The sequence below is a fragment of the Aspergillus undulatus genome, assembly GCF_047715775.1.
Source record: "Aspergillus undulatus strain CBS 261.88 unplaced genomic scaffold BDV17scaffold_37, whole genome shotgun sequence".
NCBI classification, from domain to species: domain Eukaryota; kingdom Fungi; phylum Ascomycota; class Eurotiomycetes; order Eurotiales; family Aspergillaceae; genus Aspergillus; species Aspergillus undulatus.
The window spans coordinates 1-25,303 of record NW_027396641.1 but is presented as its reverse complement, the minus strand read 5'-3'; the positions used below and the strand labels follow the sequence as shown (position 1 = coordinate 25,303).

At 53.4% G+C, this 25,303-nt stretch overlaps 7 protein-coding genes across 7 annotated transcripts; 2 read left to right on the top strand and 5 right to left on the bottom strand.

Moving 5' to 3' along the window:
- Positions 1 to 114: 114 nt before the first annotated feature.
- On the bottom strand, positions 115 to 2,063 carry BDV17DRAFT_135635 (putative MFS transporter). The gene is made up of 4 exons (XM_073754212.1): positions 1,310 to 2,063; positions 1,169 to 1,229; positions 322 to 1,101; positions 115 to 252 (listed from the first exon to the last, which is right to left on the bottom strand). Exons 1-4 carry the CDS (start codon positions 1,871 to 1,873, stop codon positions 143 to 145), a joined length of 1,515 nt encoding a protein of 504 aa, XP_073613843.1. The 5' UTR covers positions 1,874 to 2,063; the 3' UTR covers positions 115 to 142.
- Position 2,064: 1 nt separating this feature from the next.
- Positions 2,065 to 4,087, bottom strand: BDV17DRAFT_135424 (glycoside hydrolase family 72 protein). The gene is made up of 2 exons (XM_073754208.1): positions 3,838 to 4,087; positions 2,065 to 3,763 (listed from the first exon to the last, which is right to left on the bottom strand). Exons 1-2 carry the CDS (start codon positions 3,913 to 3,915, stop codon positions 2,222 to 2,224), a joined length of 1,620 nt encoding a protein of 539 aa, XP_073613842.1. The 5' UTR covers positions 3,916 to 4,087; the 3' UTR covers positions 2,065 to 2,221.
- Positions 4,088 to 5,513: 1,426 nt separating this feature from the next.
- Positions 5,514 to 8,174, top strand: BDV17DRAFT_135355 (calcium/proton exchanger). Its single transcript, XM_073754206.1, has 6 exons — positions 5,514 to 5,804; positions 5,864 to 6,415; positions 6,466 to 6,532; positions 6,583 to 6,630; positions 6,684 to 7,308; positions 7,380 to 8,174. The coding sequence occupies exons 1-6, from the start codon at positions 5,801 to 5,803 to the stop codon at positions 7,914 to 7,916; spliced, it is 1,833 nt and encodes a 610-aa protein (XP_073613841.1). The 5' UTR covers positions 5,514 to 5,800; the 3' UTR covers positions 7,917 to 8,174.
- Positions 8,175 to 11,795: 3,621 nt separating this feature from the next.
- BDV17DRAFT_135360 (putative C6 transcription factor) lies at positions 11,796 to 15,068 on the top strand. The gene has a single exon (XM_073754207.1). It carries the CDS (start codon positions 12,089 to 12,091, stop codon positions 14,915 to 14,917), a length of 2,829 nt encoding a protein of 942 aa, XP_073613840.1. The 5' UTR covers positions 11,796 to 12,088; the 3' UTR covers positions 14,918 to 15,068.
- Positions 15,069 to 16,385: 1,317 nt separating this feature from the next.
- Positions 16,386 to 19,293, bottom strand: BDV17DRAFT_299276 (putative sugar hydrolase; the record flags this gene model as incomplete). Its single annotated transcript, XM_073763842.1, has 4 exons — positions 18,858 to 19,293; positions 18,684 to 18,804; positions 18,552 to 18,615; positions 16,386 to 18,504 (listed from the first exon to the last, which is right to left on the bottom strand). The coding sequence occupies exons 1-4, from the start codon at positions 18,888 to 18,890 to the stop codon at positions 16,386 to 16,388; spliced, it is 2,337 nt and encodes a 778-aa protein (XP_073613838.1). The 5' UTR covers positions 18,891 to 19,293.
- Positions 18,600 to 19,293, bottom strand: BDV17DRAFT_267908 (uncharacterized protein). The gene is made up of 2 exons (XM_073758413.1): positions 18,858 to 19,293; positions 18,600 to 18,804 (listed from the first exon to the last, which is right to left on the bottom strand). Exon 1 carries the CDS (start codon positions 19,272 to 19,274, stop codon positions 19,041 to 19,043), a length of 234 nt encoding a protein of 77 aa, XP_073613839.1. The 5' UTR covers positions 19,275 to 19,293; the 3' UTR covers positions 18,600 to 18,804; positions 18,858 to 19,040.
- A 147-nt stretch (positions 19,294 to 19,440) lies between these two features.
- On the bottom strand, positions 19,441 to 24,658 carry iml1 (GTPase-activating protein IML1). The gene has a single exon (XM_073758412.1). It carries the CDS (start codon positions 24,595 to 24,597, stop codon positions 19,462 to 19,464), a length of 5,136 nt encoding a protein of 1,711 aa, XP_073613837.1. The 5' UTR covers positions 24,598 to 24,658; the 3' UTR covers positions 19,441 to 19,461.
- Positions 24,659 to 25,303: the final 645 nt, after the last annotated feature.

Sequence of the window (25,303 nt, the reverse complement as noted above, 5' to 3'; positions counted from 1 at the left end):
GCATGCATTAAGCACCACGGGCTCACCGCGGTAGTGATGGGCTGGGCTGGGCTCCCTTCCTCCCTCATTACCCCCATAATCAAGTAGGGTACCTAAGGCACCTGGAAAGAGGCTCTCGTAGTCTACCCACCTGGGTAGACGACTAGACCTTCTTCTCAACAGGAACCCTCCTCTCCACCCAGTGCTGCATATCGATTCCGAACCTCGCAATAATAAGAACCAGGACTGCACCCGTAAGCGTAAAGCACGCAGCTACCACATCACCAATTAGCCAACCCATCTAAACCAAACACACACATAAAAGGGATTCATTCAACTCACAAATCGTAAAAGTCCACCCCACCCCAATCTTGTCAATCAACGGAACAACAAGTGCACTCGCCCCTGCAGAAAAAATATACTGGATGATATACTTCCCACTAATAACCTCCTGTCTATATTTGGGAAGTGCCTCAGCAGCATACGTATTCAGCCCGTTGAAGCTCCCCATTAGCCCCGCGCCCCCAATGAATCCCGCGATAATGGGGACTGGCATCCCGCCGACGCCCTGATCGAGCGTCCATGCGTAGATTAGTATCGCGCCGGGGAGAAGGAGAGAGAGCATGATAAGCCCGCTGTTTAGGCGGTCTTGGGGGAGGCGGTAGCCGCGGCGTTGGGTGTATTTCTTTACGGTGTGGTCGGATAACCGCCCGCCTAGGACGCTTCCTACTAGAAATCCGGCGCCGGGGGCGAGGTAGAAGAGGCCGGAGACTAGAGCTGAAGTCAAGTTAAACCGTGGGTTGAAGATCGTTCGGGCGGACGAGAGGAGGGCGTAGAGGTATGTTGCTAGTAGGCCGCATGTTAAGTGTGAGAAGAAGATATTCGGGTACAGCCACATGCGGAAGACGCGAATTGGGTTGAAAACGGAGAGGGCGTAGCGGAGCGTGATCTTCTTCTTGTTGTTGGGTTTTTCATTGTCGAGACCGGTGTTTGAGACTTCTTGTTGGACTTCTGGGACGAAGATTAATGACAGTATCAGGCCAAACCCAGCCATGGCGGTTTGGAGCCAGTAGATGTAGCGCCAGCTAGCGAAGGTTACGATCACACCGCCGATGCAGGGGCCTGTATATCATCATTAGCATCTATCTGCATGGTCAAGATGGGTTGAAGAGAAGGAGGGGAAGAATACCAATGGCAGGCCCAGTGACAGAACCTAACATGAAGAATCCCACTGCTGTTCCTCGAACTTCCTGCACTCCCCAATGCCCATCAGTACCACACACTTCCCCACAATCCCTAGACCATGTACGATAAGAGAAAGAGAACCTACCGGCTCAAAAATATCCGCCAGCACAGTCTGTCCTGAAACCATAAAGCTCGTCCCCGTCCACCCGCCCAGCACGCGAAACGCCGTAAACATAGCCATATTCCTACTCCCCGCCGTAGCCCCCGAACACGCAACAAGAACAGCAACGGCAATATTATAACTAATCCTGCGTCCCAGTAACAAAGTGAGGGGTCCCCAAAGCAGGCTCGAGAACCCCATCGCAAGCAAAACGCCTGCATTCGTGATATTGAGTATCTCGGAGGTTGTGTTGAATTCAGTCGCGATTTCGGGCGTTGCGGGGAGGAGAGACGTTGAGCTGAATGTTACCGCTAGCGTCATCCAAGAGACGACGAAGAGGATTATGGCTTTTCGCCATTTGGGAAGGGCGAAGCCCGCGTGAATTGATTTTGTGGTTGGGGTTTTTTGGAGTTGCACATGGTCGGTATGTAGTGGTGTTGGTGTGGAGTTTCCCGAGGTTGATGTCGACGGGGAAGTATCTGGGGTGTCCGTGGTGGAGGGCCCGGTTGCGACGGGGTTCTTCTCAGGGTCGCGGTCCATGATTGGCATCTTGGATTGAATTAGATGCAGTTCGATGTGAACGAGAGGTTGCTTTATTTATAAATTGATTGGGCATTCTTGCGGCGATAGCGGATTCTTATCCGTTCGGTATGCCGGCTTTGTCGCCGAAGTACTTTGTCGCAGATTTGTTCGGGAGGTTGCATCCACGCCGAGGGACGGTGGGCTACGCCGAGGACTCGATTCTGGTTGTAGAACATGAAAAGAACACCAAGTATTCATTCTGAAAGGTCTAAAATAAAGTTAAGAACCGCGACATAATGACTATTTATGTACTAGAAGATAAATCATTGAAAATATGAATCAAAATAAAACATCGCCAAACATCACCAATCTACTTTACAGCAGAAGCATACCGGCACCGGCAATCATGCTAGTGAGGATGTAGGCACCCATCTGCCAGTTGCCAACAAAGACGGCCATCGGGCGAGGGCCGTTGCCTGCAGCGCCGTCAGAGGTCTCGGAGTCGGCAGAGCCAGAGGAGCCAGAGGAGTCGCCACCAAGACCCCCCTCGGGGGTGCTGACGTTGCCGGTACCATCGGTGCCAGCCTCGTCAAGGAGCGTGGAGCAGGAGTCGCTGGAGTCGGAGGCGTCAACAGTCTCACCACGGCCGTCAAAGTCGCAAGCGTCGTTGCTGTTCTGGGACTTGTAGTACTGGCTCATGACGAAGGAGAGCTGCTGCTTGGTGGTGCAGACACTGTAGGCACCGTACTTGCCCTTGACGGCATCGGCCTGCTGACCGGTACAGTACTTGCCGTCCTCAAGACCGCAGATGTAGCCGAAGATCTCGCCGTACTCCTCCTCGTCAACGTCGTCCTTGACCTTGCAGGTAAGAGTGTCCTCCATGCAAGAGCAGAGCTGGGCGTTGGGGGAAGGAGGGAGCTTGGAGTTGGCTTCCCAGTCCTTGCCAACGGAGGGACAGGTAGGGACAGCAGTGTTGCTAGCAGAGTAGCTGGCGCTGTTGACACCAGTAGCGGTAACCTTTTGCATCTGGGAAGAGAGGTAGGAGAAGTCGTCCTTGGTCTTGACGTCGTCGCCGTCAACGTTGACAAGACCGTAGTCGTTGGCCTCCTGGAAGTACATGTAGACGATACCACCGCTCCACACGTCGTTCATCTGGTCGCCGAACAGAACGGGAACGTCAGAGAACTTGCGGGGCTTGGGCTCAATGCAGCCATATTCGGAGAAGAAAGCAGGGACGGGGTAGTCCTTGAACTCCTCAGTGCGGGCCTTGTATCCGGAAGAGGCAAAGGTCGAGTCACCACACCATTCGTAGATGTTGTAACCGAACATGTCAATGCGGGCCTCCTCGTCACCGCAGATCAGGTAGTCCTTCAGGTCTTCACGGAGCTCAGCGTTGTCATCGGTGGCATAACCAACAACAAGAGAGTCACGGTGGTTCTTCTTGATGTAAGCCTTCATGTCACGCACAGCGGCCTTGACGAACGCGATCGAGTTGGTGTTGGTGTTGTTGTTGGCGACCTCATTACCGGCGAAGAAACCGATAACGTTGGTGTAGTTGGCAAAAGCATCAACGACGCTGGTGTAGCGGTTGTACAGGTCGACGTTCCACTGGGGGTCGGCACGGTTGATAGACTCCACGGGAGACGACAGATCGGTGATCAAGTAGATGCCAGCATCGGCCAGCAGACCCATGCAGCGGTCGTGGCTCTTCTCAGGGTTGACAGCGTAGGTACGGATGACGTTGGTGCGCAGCTCCTTCAGGTAAGGGATGTCGCGTTCGCAGTTGGAGTCATCAGCCAGAGGGTCGGTGTACTTGGCGTTGGAGGTGGTCGAGCCATTGGCGGAGTACTCCTGCTGGTAGGCGACACCGCGGATGAAGAACTCGGTGCCATTGTTGGAGTAGAAGAATTTGTTACCCTAGTGGGTGTCAGCGGCCGTCAGCAGCTGTCAGGGGCAGCGACCGTGCGCTTTAAGGCGCTTTGACTACTTACCTTGGAGACGATCTCGGGCAAGTCGGCCGCCAGGGCAGTGCTCGCGAGCGCACCGGCGAGGGCGAGAGAGAATTTCATTGTACGAGAGAACAGAAAACTGGGGAATGAGTGTCGAGAAACGGACGATCGGTAAATCAGCGGTTGATCACGAAGATCTTTCGAGATGTCAAGTCAACTCTTCCTGGAGCGCAAAGCAGGAAGAGGATTAGGAATAAATAGCTGAAGACAACGAGTGACTGACGGTACACATACGTAGCCGACTGATGGAAAGAATGAGGAAAAGGAAGAGAGGCAGGGGAGTGAGAGAGAGAAGATCAGAAGAAGAGGAAGAGAGAAGGTTGGGATAAAGGAGGCACAAGGAAGACGGTGGGCCTGGAGGCGACTGAAAGAGTGCTGTATTACAGGCATTGTACTGTACAGTTGATGTGGTTTGGTTCCTCACAGTCCACGGGCAGGACTCTAGGGTCAAGTCAGGGTCGCAGGGTCAAGTCCCTGAGGGTTCAGTCCCTGAATTCAGGGACTCAGGGTCTTACTTTTCTAACATTCTCAAATCCAGAATACCATGATACTTCTCACCAGATTCTTACTCGCATTGCAGCCTACATCATAGTACAACATCCTGTAGCAGCACATTATTCATGAATCAACCCAATTGCCACTCGACGTCAGGCACCTTCTAAGAATAGTCGGGAGAATCTGAAACAAGACCCAGGGGACCAGACCCTGATTCGCCAGATACCAGGGCCCTGTTACAAATTACCATACTTACTGTCAATACAATGTAAATACCAATATATTACAGCGCCCAGGGCTTGGGTCTGTCTTTACCTCGTCTTGTGCGGTCTTGTCTCGGTGCCAACCCACTGCCAATCCATTGCCAATGCCATTGCCAATGTTCTTGTCGTTGCTTGTTCAGTCAAGTCAGTCATTTCTAGAAAGATGTGCCTCTATCAATCAAAGTTGAAGTCTGGTACAGAGCACATGGAGGCGACCGACTCCTTAATCAAGGACCTCCTGGAGGAGATTGCAAGGTTCAGGATCCCGACCGTGGCAGTCAACCAGCACATGGACAACCACACTCCAAGAGTAAACCCAACTTACTTATAGCCCAATTATGCCAACAGATCTAATTGTCTACTTTTCTATTCCAAGAATTTCGAATGATATCAGTCCTGATCCCGATCTCAAGTTCTTCTGTCTGATCGAAGAATTGGCTTGTGATATCATGGACAACAGGCTGTGTGTGGACACTGCATAGCCACACTGAACAGCCAATGACGAGACCCCAATACTGCTTGTTATTTGAGCTAAATGGGCCAGGGGTTTGAAGGACCAGTCAAAGACCCAGACAAGCAGGGTGAAGTGCCCAGAACAAGCAAGCTCTGCCATCAAGTCTTAGCGGCGATCTTGCAGCTGATCGTCAGTTCTGCAGGCCAGCAAGCCAGACTGCAGACTCTGATACCTCGATGGTTTGATCAAAAACCAAGGTCACTGTGACGCGCTCTTCCGCCGCTGTCGTTCTTTACTCTGGTTCTTAAGATTCTTGACGTTCATTAATCCCGGCTATTATCCGCTTCTTTATTATCATCGGACGAACATTCCTTACAATAATAATCATCGGCTGCTGTTCCCCCTTTCCAGAACCACCACAACCATCACCAGCCTCATCTTCACCCACTCCAGGCAGCAACATATCCAGACACTAAGCGTCTATCAGCCACAGTTAAGGCCATCTGCAATTGATCTCAGCTGGAGCAGGTATGTCTGCAGTCGTTGATTCGTCCAATGCTTGTCTTTCTGCCCAAGCTTGATGTGCTGTCTTCGTGGCGCCGGCGTTGTCATACCCACCACGATGTGGCTAAACAGCTACTCTACATCAATACGAAGTACAGAATACGAGATGGACTCCCTCGCTCTAACATCACACAGATAATCATTGTCAACTTTCTATCATTATAACGCTATGCGTGAGCACCCTCTCCGTCTTTGACAGTCTTTCACCTTATCCCTTGCTAACGTACCACAGACAAATTCAAATCCCAAGCCAGAAGCCTGGCATGGTACGATCACGACGGCGAACCAACAACCCACAACCCCTTCAAGAAATTCAGACGATCCCCCCGACGCACAAATTCAATCCAACTCGAGAGCCGGCTAACGCAAGTTTCCTCCGCCGGGGCCGTGCGCGATGAAGAGATCCAGCGCAACAAGGAAATAAGAGAAGGCATGGGCGGCCCCATTCATCCGGATACATATCCCCCACCTGGCACAGCACACACATCGACAACGGTCGATTCAGGCGCGCGGCCGGCGAGTATGGAGAAGGCTGAGCCGGAGCGGTCGATGAGCAGTAATGAGCCGATTAATGTTTCGAATGCACCCCGAGGCCATTTTGGGGTTGAATCAGATGGGCCGAGGCAGCGGAGGGGCTTTCTGGGATTGGGCAAGCGTTCTGACGAGGATCGAAATGCTGCTGATGAGCCACGGGATAAGCAGAAGTTTACTGCGGTGGGTCAGTTCAAGGCTACTGTTTTGAACTCGTGGATAAATATCCTGCTTCTTGCTGCTCCTGCTGGAAGTAAGTCGATCGATGGGCAAGACTATCTAGAGTCCAAGCTAACAGTTTAGTTGCGATAAACTATGTCGACGGCGTCGACCCTGTGGCGATCTTCGTGGTCAACTTTATTGCTATCATGTATGTCTCAACTCAATACTGCTGTCCAAAAAAAAGTCTAACGAAATCAGCCCCCTCGCAGCCATGCTCAGTTTTGCAACCGAGGAGATCGCACTACGGTATGCCACCGAACCTCAACCTAGGTAGACGCACCAGTATTAACAAAGCACAGAACCGGCGAAACAATAGGTGGTCTCCTAAACGCAACATTTGGCAACGCTGTTGAACTAATCGTCGCCATCATTGCCCTCATCGACGGCGAAGTGCTCATCGTGCAAACCTCTTTAATCGGAAGCATGCTCTCGAACCTCCTCCTCGTAATGGGAATGTGCTTCTTCTTCGGTGGCCTCAATCGTCTAGAGCAACACTTTAACCCCGTCGTCGCCCAAACAGCAGCCAGTCTCCTTTCTCTCGCTGTAGGCGCCCTCATCATCCCAACAGCCTTCCACGCCTGGTCAGACGGCGATCAGGACTCCGTCGCGCCCCTGTCAAGGGGGACATCGGTGATTCTCCTCGTCGTCTACGGCTGCTACCTCTTCTTCCAGCTTCATTCGCATATTGAGATTTATAACGCGCCCAGCCAGAAATCTGAGAAGCGGCGTGTAAAGGTCGAGGAGGGAGATGCACACCGCGGCATCGCGCAGATCGGTCATATGTCTGCTGCGCTGGCTGGGTCGAATCAGCCGCCCATGTCGAATCCGGATGACGAGCAGGAGGAACCGCAGTTGCATATTTGGGTTGCGGTGCTGACACTCGCTATCTCGACGGCTTTTGTGGCGCTTTGTGCGGAGTTTATGGTATCCTACCTTTCATTCCTTCTCCTCAGGCATCTCATTGGATCAACACTAACAAGGATCCTATGCAACAGGTCGACTCAATCGACGACCTCACCTCCCGCGGCGGAATTTCCAAAACATTCGTTGGTCTCATCCTCCTCCCCATCGTCGGCAACGCCGCAGAGCACGCAACAGCCGTAACCGTCGCCATCAAGGACAAGATGGATTTGAGTATCGGCGTGGCCGTCGGGTCAAGCATGCAGATTGCGCTGCTGGTCTTGCCGCTCATTGTGGTGATTGGGTGGTGTAAGGGGAATGATGAGATGACACTCAACTTTGATGCGTTCCAGGTCATTCTTCTTTTTGTGAGCGTGTTGCTCGTCAATTATCTTATTGCTGATGGGAAATCCCATTGGCTTGAGGGGGTGTTGCTTATGATGATGTATTTGATTATTGCGGTTGCTGCTTGGTATGTTCCTCTCTCTTTTCTCGTTCTTCTCTTCTGGTTTTTTGCTTCCTCTTCCCTTCCGTTTCCATTTTCATATGGATCAAATACATTCCATATTCTAGTCATGGAGTGGGTGGAGATGAAGGCAGAAAGAAAGCAAAGGAGACTAGACGCGATGTGATTTAATGCTAACAAGTTCTGTTGTAGGTTCTACCCGAGCAAGGAAGCCTCGTCTGGCGCTAATACCAGTACTACCTAGTAGTGTGAATTGAGGAGTCTGGCTGGGTTGGTTTGATGCGACTCGATGCGTCGAGCTCTCTTGTCCCGGCTCATTTTCTTTCTTCCATCTATACGATCTTATATATATCATTTTGGTTCATTTGTTTCGGGTGGATGTTGATTTGATACCTAATTATTTAGTCGTTGATAATATTATATATTCATATATTTCTTGGCTTCTCTTGGCATCGGTGTGGTTTTGGCGTTCATCGGTAGAACTGTTAACCGCGTAAACAAGCGGTTGGCTTGGCCGACAAGCAATGCCATTATGGTAGCAATAGCCGACTTCGAATTCGACTCAATCCCAACCCTAGATCTTTCCCCTTTCAGTAGACTCTCAAAGTCGCTGGAATCGTAGCTGAATACAGCCCGGCTATTCTGCTGAACTCTTAACAATAATGCAGGCCTCTCCGCACGTTCTCACTTCTCCAAGTTCTCCGACGGCGGAATCCCCGACAGGAGTGGAGCTCTGCTAAACGGGGACGGGGTTAGGGCAACCACTGGCACCGTAACGTTAAGCTTGTTTTCGAGTCGAGAATGTAAAAATCGGGTAAATATTCTGGACCCGGACGGAGGGAGTACCACTTGTTTATTAGTCTTCATTTTCAGCGGGCTCGAAACAGTCGCCGACTCATCGCATGGAGATGATTCATGTCTCGGTGTCATCTTTACCGACGAGGCTGGCTTACCTCCATTAGGTACTCAGTGGCCTTTAGGTAAATTGACAACGCGAGGCTAGAAGGAATTGAGAAAGGTACCGGCAGGGCACAATCTCCGCGAATCAAATTCCGAACCGGCGAGACCATGCCATTGCCTGGACATACCGTGTCGAGCCCAGCTTTCAGCCGGCGGTACCGTCCAGCGTGGAAATTACCGGATTAGGAGAACTGAAGTAGAATCCCGGGGAAGACTAGCCTGCTACGTCGTTAGCAGTTAGCCTCCAGGCCAGGTCTGGTCTGACGTTCTCCAACAAAGCCAATCTCAACGGAGTGTTTTCCGATGGATGATGTATGCGATCACGAGGTAAGCAAGTGAATAGATATTCTCCATATTCTCCGATGCGAGGCTTTTCCGATGATAAGAGTTTTCGGTGCGATATCTGGAACGGTATGTGACCTTGGAACAATGAGGATGCGCTCCGCGATGATTTCAATGACATCGTACGGCCCCAGTAATACATTGCTCCCCTCAAAAATGACAGAAAACTGTGGCAACGCACTGACATGTCGGCTCTGTCAGACCTGGGGCCGTTTCAAGTTCTAGGCATGGTAATCGGCAATGAACGGGGCGTGATTGACGGATTGTCCACCTTGCCGGCCGATCTGTCCTCGTCTCCTCGGGGAAGTGGACGTCAGACTCAGCAGTAGTCGAACATCGCAACGGCAACATCAGCTTCACAAAAGGTAGCCTTGCGAGGGTTCATTTCACGTGCAATTGCCACAAGTCAGTTCTAACAGGCAGGGGAGGGCCATTCTCGCCCAAACCAACGTGACGAACGTAGACCGTGCATCGCGGACTCACGTATCCTGACACGAAACTCTGTCCAGCGTCCATTCAAGCTGGATCTTGCCCGCAGGTTCGTACCCCGCCTATAGCAGGCGAGATATTCCGGGGTGAGCACATGGATCCATGATGCAGACAAAGTGGCGGGGGCCAGGTTCAACTCCCGAGGATCTTTGTCCGTCCGCGGTTGGCATGCGAATCTGGTCTGGAAGGAGCGATGCTGCAGTCGCCTAGAGCCGGCACTACACAGGGGACAACCAGCTGGCCTGAACTACCATGAATGCTAATCTGCCCCGGATTCTTATCTCATTTTATGGTCCTTCCCCGGACGGATGATAAGAAGAGAGACGATAAGACGACAGTCTACTGGAGTCTGAGACGAGACCCGGGGAATGCAGGGGCAGGACTCGTATTTTCCGGAATCACATTCACCATTCAGCATCCTTCGGCCGGACTGTTTGGGCGGAAAGTGAAAGTACCACTACGTCGCCGACCAGGATCACCCTTAACATGGGGTTATATTTGTGTCACTTATTGGCTTGGTGGTGGCCGTGGCACAGTCAGCGTCTGTGCCATGTCGGCTCTGCATGTACCCGTGCCGACGAGAATGGTTTTCGTCTATTCTCGCTCGAGCCTTGCCTTACCCCTTTTCCATCCTTGCCTCTTCCCTTTGTTTTTCCCTGCTGGTCCGATGTTGAGAGGAAAGAGGTAGGCCTACAGAGTAGGTGAGAACTGCGGTTATTCTTACCAGAAAGAACAGCCGGGAAATCTCCGGGATAGCCCGAGGCCCCCATCGCGAGTGTAACGGTTGACGGCAGTTGCTCCATGTAGGCTCGCATCGGGGTTTGGGCTGGCACAGAGTGGGAATTAGGGCAGGGAAAAGTCCTCCTATGGCAGGCCAGACAATACACACTGCGGGGTCGGGCTTGCAGCCTCGGGACCGGTTAAATGCGCGGGGAACGTCCGTTGCCGGTCGTCTGGCAATTCCGATCTCTCGGTCGCACTCGGCTTGTGGGTTTCGCTGACTTGCCGCTCTGGGAAATTTAGCCAGCAGTTGGTGGTGACTGGTCCACTGCTGTCCACATGAGATGAAAAGTTGGAGATGTCATCTTTTAAGTACAAAGTTGTTGGGATGCCGTGTCGACGTGAGTCAATCAATCCCTGTCCAAGCAGCTGGAGCACTTGAACAGAATCTGCGACCTTCCCCGCGGGGTCATTTAATGCACCGGAAATCTTAATCCTCGATAGTAGAACGGGACAGTGATTGTAGAGAGACTGGAAAGGTCAGTCATGAGGATCGGAAGGAACAGTTATGTAATGAAAAGCTGGTCAAGTGACGTTCCACACGGCTGCTGCTAACCGGCTTCAGCTTCGGTCCGTACACTCACAGTCTGCAATTATTCGATGGGAATGGCACTCCGAGTAAACCTACGGGCACAGTCTCACCGCGTAGACCTGTAAATAACTTAGCTCTTCTGAACTCCTGAGTCCTGACTGCAAGGTGTCAAGTCCGACATCACATTCTCGGCACTCGGGTGAAGGCTCCACCAGCCACGCTCCGGCCGCTCGGTCTGGCTCTTCGCTTGTTGTTTTCTTAGTGTCTCTCATCTCCGGACTCAGTCGGGCCTCTCCGCAATTTGCTTCCCATCTCCACTCTGTCTCCAGACTGCCCATCCTTCCATCCTCCATCCCGCCTTTCTTTTTCGCTTCTTTATTATTCGCCCTTGCCCCAAACCTGCCCGGCTCTGCTCTCTTCTTCTTCTTCTTCTTTCCGCTCCTTTCGCCCTGGCCCCTTACTCCAGACCCGTGCCTGACTGGTCTCACTGGATCCCCGACCCTGGCCTCCCCCAACCTGACTCGCTCCCCCACACTCCGCTCCTTCAGCTCCAAGTCGAGTCAGTCTTACTCTGTAAGGTATTCCACTCCATTTCTGTCCGAAGGATTCTCCTCCTTCGTTGCCCGTCGCTTTCTTCTCGAGCCCTCCCCCCATCTTGTCTTCCCACCGCTCGTTCCTTGCGTGTTCCTGTCGCTCTCGCTTGTTTGCTCCATCCCTGTCTGTCGGTCTGCCTTGTACCCGGCACGGCTTAGGAGGGAGAAAAAAGCAATAAGCACAGAGTCCACAACGGCCCCCATGATCTGCTTCGCTCGCGCTCCTGATTGCCGTCAATGTGGTACTGCCTACTGACTGTGCTCACCGTCGGTTGAACAGCCTGTGGCGAGAACCTTCTTAATCGTACCATCCCCCTGCCTTGTCCCGTCCCCCCTTCCTCTGCTACCGACCGTCGTCCGACTCGTCCCTTTCGGAATCCCGGGGAATTTTACCGGAGAAATACGGCCGATACGGAAATCACTGCGGCCTGAGAACGAGACCACTGCTGCTCGTGTTGCGACTTGCGACCGCTGCCTGTCGTCGGCGCTGCACTCTGCCGTCTCCCCCTACCGCTTTCCCGTCGTTCGCCTCCCGTTCTGTCCTTCGATTCTGCTCGCTCCTTGCTGCCCGATCTTCGCCTTTACGCCTTGGGTCACTGGGTGAGACGGGCCCGTTTCCCCGTCTGAGCAACCGTCGACATAATGCGGTCCAGCATCGCCTGCACGCGCTGCCGCCGAAGCAAAATCAAGTGCGTCAACAACGGTATTGAAACCACTTGCCGCGCCTGCGAATCCTCCGGTCGAGAATGTTCTTACCCCACGCCCGCCATTGGCGTGGGCGGTGCCAAACGAGATATTGCGGCCTTGGCCGATGGGGAGGATCGTAATGGAGATTGGGATGGGCCCAAACGACAGCGCTCGCGTAAGACCGTTGGTCTTTCGGCGGCCAAAGATGGGAAAGCATCGCTGGACGTGCTTGACTCGGGGCTTCTGACCGTCAAGGTTTGGGAGACCATCCTCGACCTCTTCCAGTCGCACTATGCGACTCTTCTTCCGTTCCTCCACCCGCCATCCTTCATGAACCAGATTAGGCAGCTTTCTGGCAACCAGTCCTCTCCTTCTACCGTCCCTAACCCGCAAGAACCCCCACGCGATCAAAACTCAAACCCGTCGACACTACCCAACCCGCTGATCCCTCTAGGCGTGCTCGCGCTCACTGCTCGTTTCCACCCCCAGTTAGCCGCCTACCATTCTCCCTCATCTCCAGGGAACCCTCCAAATCCCATCATTGCGGCTGAATTCTATGCGACGGTGCTGCGCAGCCGGCTGGCCGGCGTCGATGGCGCCAGTCTCGCCGTGCCTGATTTGACCCGCATTCAAGCGTTGCTCATGCTTGCCCTACACGAATGGGGCATGTGTCGCGGAAAGAGTGCATGGATATACGTGGGAATGGCCATTCGCATGTCGCAGGCCATGGGGCTGCCGTATGAGTTAGAGAATGACGTACTTTCTCGCGAAGGCCCCAAGTCTCCGGCTCTGAAACTAGAGGCGGACATGTTTGGTATTCCGCGTCGTCCTGAACAAAAAGAGCAGACGGCAGACGATGTCGTTGCACAGGAGACAAAACGCCGTACATTCTGGGCCTGTTTCATTCTCGACCGTTCTTTGAGTAGCGGCAAGTATCGCCCTCGCATGATTCGCGTCAAGGAACTGGACATCCAGTTACCCAGTGACAACGCATTTGCGTTTGGTGAGCGAGTACGAACTTCCCGCTTGAGCGACCCGGTCGGTCGCCGCCCGCAAAGCTTCAGCTCTCAAGGCCCTCAGATTCCGAGCATCCGCCAGAGTATTGGAGGATTTGGCGAGGATAAATTGATTCACAACGGTGATAACCGTCCATGGTCGCCGGTTTCGAGACGCAAAGACTCCACCGAAGATGATATCGACCGGTGGGAAATCGGCGCCGAAGAGTCGGTCCTCAGTCGAGCCGTTCGTATCATTCGGGTGTGGGGAAGTATCGCCAAGTGGTCCTGCGCTGGAGGACGCCGCAACGAACAGTTGCCTCCATGGCATCCTGATTCACGTTTCTTCAAGTTTCGATCAATGCTAACAGAGTTCCGTGACGCGCTATCCCGGAACCTGCAATACTCTCCCCGCAACACCGATACCCATATCATGTTCAAAAATACTCTATACCCATATACCTTTATGCACTTGGTGTATTTCCTCTCAGTCATTATTCTTCATCGTGCCTACGTGCCCTTCCTTCCAGTGCGCTGTTCAGAGCCCATTGGGCCGCTTGACGAGCCCGTGGACAAGACCGGAATGCCGGAAGGTTTCTGGCGTGACAGTGCACGGGAACTCTTCTCAGCTGCCCGACAGTTGATGGACCTGGTAGTTACCTGCCAGGACCGCGGTGTGCTCATTGAGAATCCGCTCGTCGGGTTTGCCATCTACAATGCTACATTTGTGGGCATTTATGCGGCCCACTTCCCGCAGATGGACATTGATGGCGCCTTGGGCCCAACATACAGGGGCGACCCTCAAGGGCAGGTTCAGTCGCGTAAGACTTTGGACATTCTGCGCGAGATGCGACCTCGCCTAAAGATGGCTGCGGGCTGGTTCCGCACCCTGAACCGTCTGCATAGCTATTTCTCCAAGGTCAAGCGCGAGTTCCGGCGTAACTCGCGCAGAGATATGCTGCCTCCAGATATCATGGACCACAGCGGCAACGGAATCCGCCCAGTACGTGAAGGCGGAGCTGGTGGAGGATTGGAGGAGTTCAAGCTACTGGAGAAGTTATTCCTCGACTTTGGCATCATCGACGACCAACTTCCCGATGGCCCAGCTGCCGAGGAAGATGGCGATCGAGCGACAAACGTCAGCGAAACTGGAAGCAACCACATCCGCAGTGACCCCGGCGAGCTCGGCGAGGGTTCGATCGATGGAGCAGGCGGCCGGCGTGAATCCTGGGTGCCAGTCAACAGCCCCGGTCTACCCCTTCCTGGCCTCGATGGTGAACGGCGGCCCAGCCTCCCGCTCCCCCCAAGCCGGTCCCTACAATCGCAGTCTCCCTTCTCGCTACCATCCCTCCAGCACCACCCAGACGGCTCTCAATACAATAGCTGCTCTCCGACTCTGCCTTCTATTGCGCCCTCGAGCGCCTACGGCGGCCTACCCGCCACCTCAACTCCAGCTAATTCCGCACGCCTGCAACCCATCAACTCATGGCTCAACTCACGCTCTCAACCTGCACCAACTCCTTACTCGGCTTCTCTACCGCCTATCAGCACCGCCGCACCAACCCATCACCCCACAATGCTGCCTCTTCCGGGGTCCGTTGGCCACCCAGGCGCATCCCCGCCCGCAACAGTCGATGGCCTAGACAACTTGAACAGTCTATGGTCGACCAGTCTCGGTGGCGATGACGTACTCGCTTTCCTCGAGGGGACTGAGTACGCTCAATCTCAGTCGCCGGTTCTGTCCGAGGGCAGCGGCTGGTTACACACTGTTTGGGCGGATTTTCGGTGAAGATGACAGTGACGAGATGACCATGAGAATTTCCTTTTGTTTATTTTTTGCTTGATCTTGCTTTTCTATGTCAGTTTTTTGTTCTTCCAGTGTGTACTATTATATCCTTCCGCGCGATTGACATTGACTTTGATGTTTGTTCCTTTCTCTCTGGGTACGAATCAACGATTATGGGAACGGGAACGGAACGGACCTACTGGGAATGGCGGACTGGATCGGTTTTCAAAAGTTGGGATGGACGTACTTCTTTTTGACTCGATCTACTAAGCTTGAGGTCAATTTCGAGTTCGTTTCGGTGACGAATGGACGGAACGGATATGGATATGGAACTTTTCAGCGTGGCGTCTGGTGCTCTGTCTCTTCATGCTAGCTTTCTAGCTAGCTTTCTTTCTATTTGTGTTTGGTTTGGTTTGGTCTCGTCTTGTCTAGCTCTACTGCGTTTCTTGTGTCTTGTCCCTGCGTCAATAGGATAGGTACGATATCTCTATCTCTATCTCATTCCGGTTCGGCTTTCCTACTTGCTTTCCTCTCTTGTCTCGCCCTTTTCCTCCCCTCTTGGTAGATAGGCGCGCCTCCCGGGTGTTGTAGACTCCGGGGTTGGTGCCCGGTTTTCACTTAGACATGACCGATCATTATCGAATCGAAGTGCGTACATTTTCGATGTCCTCGGATATACATACCTAATCATCTTGAAGTACATCAAACCATCCATCAAAGGCCGATGACAGTGACGCCTACCTAACCTAACAACATGACTTGAGTAAAGCTGCTAGTCAGCTAGACAGTTAGCTATACTTAAGCGACTTTAGCAGTATAATCCGTTATATCAACAATCAACCAGACAGCTAGCTACGTAAGTCGCCAATTACTATCTGATTATCAATCCGCAATCCCCCGTACCTGTCCGCGGCTAGACTACTACTAGTAGCTAGGTCTGTATCTTATCTACCTACCTATCACTAGTAGTAGCCAGGCGGGGATAACCTGCAGTGGCCTAGATTAATAGGTAGAGCTCGGCCGACGCGAGGTCGTCTTGCGGCGGCTAATGCAATCAATCATCCATACCTTAATGTGATTGATCTGGGCTCAGACTCAGACCCTTGAATTAAACTACCAGCAGCAAGCAGCCTACGTACTATACTACCTGCTACTAGTAGTACTAGTTGGATAATGGTAGTACGAGCTAGCTGGCACTGTTAGGGCTCTGGGGCAAGTGCCGGTTAACTGAACCAACAAAGTCTATGGAGTTTCTGGACTCTTGATAGAGAGGACTTGATAGAACCAGACTTACTTGGAAGCGACGGGCACATAATTGCTCTAGGGTACGGCTCTGATGCTGACTAACTACTTTGCGTGTTGGATCCTTTCTTATAGGGTTTCGATCAGCCGTGATACATGACGATCAGCAAGCAGCCCTTAGCTTAACATGCTCTACCTAGCTAGCATGTAGACAAAATGTAGAAACTTCCTACCCAACCCTCGTAACCTTCACCCTCCTCTCCTCACCCCTCTCCCCCTCAACCTCAACACGAGCCACAACCTCCCCATCCTCACCAATAGCAACGTTCATAACACCAAGAACCTCATGCGTCTTTTCCGGGTTCACAATATCCACTTTGGCCTCTCCATCTCCATCCTTGGGCTTAGGAACCCCATTAACAAGGACCTCCAAGCCCTCCCACGGTTCATCCTCGGGTTTCTCAAGGACGTAATTCACGGCCGTCGCGGAGTTTGGTCTTATGAGGATGGGCAGTGTGCTGAAGTCGTGTGTTTCTGTGTACCACCGGCCGGGGGTGTATTTCTTGTTGTGGTTGAAATAGGAGGTCCAGTGGCCTGCGCCCTCGTCTTCGTCTGAAGAAACATTCGGGACGTAAAACGTCACAGTCCCCTCGTCATTAAAGACAGGAGCCACAAGTAAGTTCGAACCAAACATATACTGCGTATCGAGTGTCCATGTGTTGAGATCATTAGGAAACTCCACAAACATAGGTCTCATCAGCGGCGTGCCAGTTCGATGGCCATTGAGCGCCTCAGAGAGTAGATACGGCGTGAGCGAAATCTTCCGCTTAACGCAGTCCCGTAAAACATCAGAGCAATCCTCGCCGTAGATCCAGGGGACGCGGAAACTGCTACTCCCATGGAGCCTAGAGTGTGAAGACAGTAAACCGAATTGGACCCACCGCTTGTATAACGCTGGCGGAGGCGTCCCCTCGAACCCGCCTATATCGCTCGCCCAGAAGATGTAGCCTGCCAAGGACAGGGAGAGCCCGCCGCGCAGCGACTCGGCCATGGCTTCGTAGGTGGATTCACAGTCGCCGCCCCAGTGGACGGGGAACTTCTGTCCGCCGACGGAGGTGGAGCGGGCGAAGAGGAGGGAGTTTGATTTCCCCGAGATGGATGTCATTGCTTCATAGACGATGCGGTTGTATAGGAGGGCGTAGTAGTTGTGCATTCTTGTGGGGTCGGAGCCGTCGTGGTACTTGATGCCCTTGTAGGGGATTCGCTCCGCAAAGTCCGTTTTGAAGGTGTCGATGCCCATCTCCATCAATCTGTGCAGATGGCCAACGTACCACGCTGCCGCGGCGGGATTCGTAAAGTCTACCACGGCCATACCAGCTTGCCACAGGTCCCATTGCCAGACGGATCCGTCGACCCGCTTGATGAAGTATCCCTCTTTCTTTCCGATTTTGAAGAGCGGACTTGCTTGTCCGACGTAGGGGTTAATCCAGATACTCAGTTTCAGCCCGCGCTCTTTCAACCGCGCCAGGTACCCAGCTGCATCAGGGAACATCTCAGAGTCGAACTCAAAGTCGCACCATTGATACGACTTCATCCAGAAGCAATCGAAGTGGAAGACGCCGAGCGGTAAATCGCGGTCACGGAATCCATCCAGGAAACTAGTCACCGTATCCTCGGAGTAATTCGTCGTGAAGCTCGTCGTAAGCCAGAGATTGTAGCTCCACGCGGGTACGAGGCTCGGTTTCCCCGTGAGCGCCGTATACCGGGCTAATATCTCCTTTGGTGTATTTCCCTGGATGACAAAGTACTCCAGCTCCTCGCCCGCCGCGGAGACATTGACGCGCGTCGTGCGCTCAGACTGTAACTCCAGACTGACCTTTCCGGGATGGTTAACGAGAACCCCGTACCCGGCGGAACTAATATAGAAGGGGATATTCTTGTACGCGAGCTCCGAAGATGTCCCGCCATCCTCATTCCATATATCCACGCTCTGTCCGTTTTTGATGAACGGGCCGAACCGCTCGCCTAGCCCGTAGAGTTTCTCGCCGACGCCGAGGTCAAGCTCCGCGAGGGTGTATCCCTCTCGCTCGAAGAAGATGCCGTCTTCCCAGCGCGATTTGGGCGTTGTTTGGTCGGACACGTACCCGATTGAGCGCCACGAGTGGCCCGTGAGCTTTTTGCCAACAGGGTTGGTGAATGTGAAGGCTAGTTCGTTGGGGGTCGTGTTTATTTTGAGGTTTAGGGGGCCGCTGGTGTATTGGACTTTTTGGCCTGGAGAGTGCGTGATGCTCGCGTGGCCGGTTGACGAGGCGAGTTCGTAGTGAGGGCCGTTGTCGACTCCGCCGGCCCTGGAAACGTCAGTACCTGAGATGCAGATATAACGAGGCAGACATACCAATGAACAAGCTTAACACCAATAATACCCTCCAAAGGAGAGGTAACGCGAGCGGATACGGTAGCTGTCAACAAACCCGCCAATCAACATCGACTCGTTCTTTATAGAACCTGTAGGAGAAAGAAAACACACGAGAATTCAACGTATCCCCACGATGCCGCTGGAACTTGTTTAGCAGCAGATTCACCGTCTCCGTATTCTGCTGGACATCAACTCGCTCGACGTTGCTCATCCAGTCGATGCGGATGCCCTCCTGGATCCATTTAGCTGGCTCCTGTTTATATGTGCAGTTGAAATTGTGCTTACCCGTAGGAGCCACATGCCCTCTGTAAACTTCATCTTGGGTATAGAAAAACAAGTCGTGATATGTAATCAATGGCAATCGGCAATCAAAAGAGACACAGAACTAGGGGAACGTCCAGAGTCTGACAAGGGATTGCAAGCTCAGAGAAACCGGCAGACTATATCACTTTGAGGATTGAGGATTCCTCATCCGCAAAGGGTGAAACTCCGTCTCGTCCCACTTGATCTTGGCGATGTCTTCATTGATTCCGTTTCGCTCTCATTTGGCCTGATTGTTGACGGTGCATAAGGCGGGGCACCGGACTGTCTTGTTCGACTGATGAGGGGTAACCGGAGAGAGATACTATAGCTCGATGTTGGACGATGAAAGGGCGCTGTGATTGAAGCAATTTGGCCAGGCTGAGTATATCCACGAATCATGGAGCGGGATGGTAGATGCGTTGTTTGAGGTGGGGTGATGTCGACGGAGAGGAGAGAGGAAAGTAAGCTTGCTGTCTTCTGCCTAGATAATCCCGGATGGCCGGCTAAAAGCACTAAAAGCATCACTTTCATAACATTCATAAGACATACAATACATGATATAGTAGCCAGAACAGGAAGTATAGTATCACGCCCCACTCAGATTCAACGGCCGCAATCCACCACTTCTCGGACTCCCCCGACTGACCGAACTCTCATCGCGCTGCCGAACCCTAGGATCAATCAGGGGCAGATTATTCCCACCCACAGACCCAGAACCACACCCAGTACCACTAGAGCTCCCTCCCACCCCAGTCGTAGTCCGACTCGGCGTTCCCGGCGGCGGCGAAATATGATGCCCAATAACGGGCGCCGGCAATTCCAGCGACGGAATACTCGAGTCGATAAAACTCGCCGTCGTCGGCGCAGCCTTAGCAGAAGCCGGGTAGATGAAGGACTCCGAGTACAATTGCCCCAATCTTACGGGGTCGCTGCAGAACTCCTCGAACCCGCGCATGACGTGCTCCGGGGCGCGGTAGAGGTTTGCGCTGTCGAAGGAGGATTGCGCCAGCGGGCTTGCGGTGCCTGCTATATCGTGGATTGGGCGGATGGAGGGGGAGAGGCGAGGTGAGAGGTGGGTTATTGGGTCGTAGGTTCCGGCTCTGGCGCGATGGTGCTGGTGTTGGTGTGTGTGGTCTGGGCGGTTGTGTGTGTCCCGGGCGCTGGGGGTTGTGCGGGTGCTGACGAGGCGGTTTGCCAGGACGAGGAAGTCGCCGTTTTCTGTTATTTGCACGAGTAGATTGCCTGATTGATGGATGTACTGGGAGTAGCGGTAGTCTGGTCTTCCCCAGGAGTATTCCACATCGACGTCCGGGGGAAAGGCAGAGCGGGCCTCGAAATCAAGAACAAAGTCGAATTTCTTCAGAATGAGTTTCTGGAAATAGTGCGCGTCCGGGGCGTCTTGCTGGTTGAACGACGCTGCGTTGAAGATCGTCGAATTGGGGCCCTTGGGAGGCGGAATCCTAAGCTTGACCCTGTACGGCCGGCGGAAGGGCTGGGTCTGGTCAATGGCGCTGGCTTCGGCGATGGGTACTTGAACAAGTTTGAGGCCGAATTTCTCGGCTGTCCCAGCCCACGACTGCACGGTATCCTCGATTAGCTTGGGCGTGGTGTTCATCCAGCTGAGTTCGATGTGGAAGCAGTTGTCAGGGTTATGGAGCCGGTCATAATGAAGATCAATAACCTCCGGCCGGTTTGAGCGTTTGCGCGGGTCAACATCAAGCTTCAACGTCTTGGACAGCATAACAGAAGCTTTATTCTTCGTCCTGGATGGAGTTCCCGGTGTTTGAGAAGCCGCCTGGTCGAGACTCGCGTTTCGCGAGTGCGCACTCGTAGGAGAATCTCTCCAGTGGTCTGCCGTAGCAGGCGTCGACGGGACAGATTTGTCGGTTCTGATCTGAAACCAGCTATTCCTCGACTCGGGACGAGTAACGCGGTACTCGGTCGCGATTTGATAGAAGTAATTACCGTCCCTGAAGTTATGTCGCTTCTCGACGTGCTGGAACAAACCGAGTTCCCATAGCTTATTCCCAAAGCTCACGGCATCCTCGCGGTCATCGATATCCTTGAAATTCTGGCAAAGCCACGTTGTGAACTCAGATCCAATAAAGCAGTTGTAATGTAGTCTCCAATGCCATCGACGATCCATCATCCTCACGCCCTTCTCGCCCTGCACGATCTGAGCGAGCGCTGACAAACTGATACTAGACCGTTCGAGCAGTTCTGACTCCGGCAGGAGCTGTGCGGGATGGTTGTCCAGTCCCGGATCAGCAAGGAGATTCAGCTCTGCCGCAACAACTTCCGAAGGATTCCTCGTTTGGTACATAATATTCAGCGGGTTCGGGTCTCTGCTCTTGGTATTGCTAGTTGTCTCGATCCGTTTCTCTTCCGGAGGCACGTATTTATGCCGTTGCCAGGTCAAGGTAAGTTGATTGATACCGAGCAAATGAATCTCTTCTTCGTTATCTTCGTTGATGGGCGTCTGTCGTCGAGAATGGACATGCAGACGCACTGGGATAAGCACGTATCGCACGCGCCAGAAATGGAGCTGTTGCGCGGGGTTGAACAGGTAGTCCCGGTGGCCGGCGACATAGTTATCCGCGTAGTTCCAGTTATACTCCTCCGTTGACGAGCGCAGGTTTATCTGCTTCACGTCGTACTCTAGACTCATGATCGTGCGCATCGCGGCGGAGTACATGCTTGTAGACTCGAACCCGCTTTTCTTCTCGGGTGCTAGGTCTGAGAGACTCCTGTGCAGGAATCGCGTAACTTCGATCTCGGTGCCGCCGCTGCAGACGAGACGATGAATGGCATGGCCCTTTGACAAGAAGACAGTCGTGCCATCCCTTTCAAGAGTCTGTGTGTCGAAGACATTGGGTGACTCGAGTGTATACCGCCCTGACGCCTCAGCGACGTTCTTCCCGACGACGATTTGGAATCCGTGCGAAAGACGTAGCGAGATCATCTCGCGCAAAAGGAGGCCCGTGGTCTTTGGCGCCTCGATGCCCTCTGCGTCATCGTTCGGGAACACTCGGTACGGAGCCTGCAGGTAATCCGAGGCAAGCTCACTCGCTGTTGGAAATTCCTCCGTCGTGAGCGGCAAGATAGCAGGCGATTTCAAACTTTTCCACTTGACGACAGCGACATGAGGAGGCCGTGGATAAGCATGCTGCCAGCGACCAAACCAGCTGGTATCCCGCGATACCTCTCGGGGCAGGTTACAAGGGTTCACAGAGCGAACCCACGGGGCAAGAAGTCGGCTCTGAGAGCTCGAGTTCTTGCCAGACGGGTCTCGCCCATTACTCGGCGTCAGTTCGAATCTAGGAACCGCATTGTTATGCGACTGTTGCTCAAGACCGAGGCCGGGGCCAGCTTCTTCGGCAAGAGGATGCTGAGCACCTGCTGTCGAAAACGACTCTGCCACAGAGCGCGCTGGTTGCTCCGAGTCTTCGGCAGGAGTCTTCTGCGGGACCTTGATTGATATTGGCCGCGAAGGCGTGATACTAGGGCTTTTGTGCTGCTTTGGAGGCGTGCTTGGCGCGGGCGATGCTTCAACAACCGTTTTCGTCGACGCTGTGTCGGATGCGCTGAGAGACTCGATACTCTTCGATTCGCGAAGCGAACCCACGCTCTTCTTCGTTGTCGGTGTTTGCAGACCTGTAGCGTGCTCTATACTTACTTCCGCAGTACTCGCTTGAGCTCGCGGCGGCGCAACCCCCAGCCCTCTAAGCGCGAAACTAATTGTCCGCGATATCCGCGGCGCATTTGCTTTAGATGGTGCTTTCAATGCAGGCTTCCTAGGCGAAATGGCCTTGTTAGCTGGGCCTGAGCTCGAGCTTTTCGGAGTCGTTTCCCTGCGTGGCCATTCATTCGGATTGACTTCCTGTTCCCGCAGATGTGTCACCGACCGCGCAGAAAGCCGCTCGTGGGTATTCGACACCTGCACATCAGGTTCACTAGGCCGTTTCGGCTTATTATGTCTGCGGCGTTGGTGTCTTTTCGAAAAGGGCCGGAAGACCATATCGTCGTAGCTATCCATCCAATTCGCAGTCATGGATGTCTTCTGCGATTTAGTCATCATTTCTTTCGGTGTCCCCATGTGGCCGAGGAAGGATTCTGGCCGTAGAGTATCGCTCAATTGAGGCTTGTGGTTGAAAGTGCGTCGAAAGGAAGACCGGGACGGCGCAAGAGTCGCTGAGTTTAGACTTCTAGGGATCCCCTGGCCCTCTAGGAGATAAGGTATGGAGATGTTCGACTGCTCACTTTCCATAACACCCCCCATCTGGATCTCATACATGCGTACCCGCGGCGTAAACAGCTTCGACTTCTTGGTCACGGTAAATGGAATAGGCGCATTCGGATCCTTCTTCAATATCCGTCTAGATTCCCTATATGTCTCGGGATTCCAGTACGAGATATCCAGCCAATGCGGGATCCCATAACTCCAGTCATGCGCAGGCGTCCAACCCCCGCGAGGACCGCTGGCAGGAGGCGTACTCGAGACAGTTGACTTTGGCGAAAAATGCGTGCGGCTGGTCAAGCTCACAAACGAGTGCCGCATCTCAGGCGAATACCCACCACCCTGGATATCGCCGCCAAAGGCAGAGTTCGGTCGATTCCGGCTCGGCTCGCGGTATTTGAATAACGGGACAGAGTGCAGCGGCATAGGACTTAAACAGACCAGGTCTATGGCGATTCCGCGGTTCGTGAGCGCTTCGGTTGTGGATGCTAATGACTCGTATGAGACTTCGAAGACGCCGCTGCCGGGGGTAATGACGATTATGGACGTCCCCGTGTGCACCATATCGCGGTCGATGTGGTCGAACGATAGGTGCGAGGAGGCAAGGTGGACTGCTTCCAGGATATTACCGCGAAGAGCGGTACTGGGACGCCCGCCTATAGTTGCATTCGCCGTATTGGCACCAGTGACTGGATCCTCGGGCGTTTTCAGTATCGATACATCGCGCAGAAAAGTCCTGAAATCCTTCTTCAATTCATCAAGGATGGTCGTCCAATGCCCACTAGCCATATCGTTAACCACAACACGGTAAAAGTCCCTCGTGGGAACATGATTTGGCCCGCATGTGTTTCTTAAATTCTCCGAGTTCAATGATGACGAGAGCCCGCTAGTCGAAGCATCATACTCGACCCGTGTAAACAGCACAATCGTAACCAGATGCCTTGCGTCCGCATTCGCCCATCTCTTGAACAACTCCGGTAGAAACCCATTAATCACCCTGCTAAAGAGGATATCGCCGGTACCCTCGGAGTCAAAGTCCCACATCTCCCGGGACATCTGGATAAAGAGAACATATTTCGCCGCCTCGCTCCGGAAAACAGGAATCGTCTGCGGCGAGAAGAACCCGGAAAGCACTTTCTTCCCGCGGATAAAGATATTCTTCACAGTCGCCTTGATGTGCCCCATAAAGACAATCTTCTGCCCCTTGTACACGATCTTCCCTGCCAACTCGGACATGACAAGCCGCCACATATCAGAGCGGACGAGGAACTGGTCACGGAAGGAAATGTCCACGTGCGACGCCGCGCATTGAGCCCGTTCAACGATGGAGATGTACACCGTATCCCGGTTCTTGAACCCGAAGATATTCGCCACGCTGCCGGTCACGGAAACCTCTAGCTTTGGATGCCGGCTCCGTATCTCCTGCGGCAGCGGCTTCGCGACGAACAGACACCGCGTTTGCAGGGGGGTCTTGAACTTGCTCATTGCGTGGGATCGAGACGAGGAGCTGAATCCAGTCTGCTCATGGCCATGGCCATGGCCATGAGAAGCACCATCACGTATCGACCGCGACCGCATCTCACCCTTCACAAGAATGCCACCACCCCCCGCGCCCATCGACCCATCCCCCAGCGCCCGACTAGACAAAATCTCAACGACATCGCCATCGCGAATCCCCGTATCCGCAAAGGCAGCCTGATTGAACAGAATCTCCTCCTTGGAGAACGTCTCGTCATGCACCCAAAGCGAGCACTGTCGACGGTTCAACCCTGTGACCGAGAACCCGAGAGATCGCCCGTCCGAACTGGACGGGTGGTCTGGGTCTTCACTATGAGTCTCATGATCATGCCCGCCTCCGCCTGTCCTGAGAGAGTGGGACGTGGAGCTCCGTACGGAGACGGAGCCGGAGCCCAGACTTGCACTTGCTGCGCTGACCTGTCTTAGGTGCGAGCGTGGTCTGGTCGACCCCCGCATAGACATTCTAGCTGCCGGGGAGGGTCATTGCTTATTTTATTGCTGCCAGTCGACTTGGGCAGAAGCCGATGCGATTTGATTGGACTATTCGAGTGTCATTTGGAGTCAGACATTGTGAACTCAATAAGGTTGTGTCTTTCCCCACACGTGATGAGCGTTCCCTGTGGGAAGCGATGGATGTGTGTCTCATTGGGTGGCCGGTAGGCCGCCTATCTAA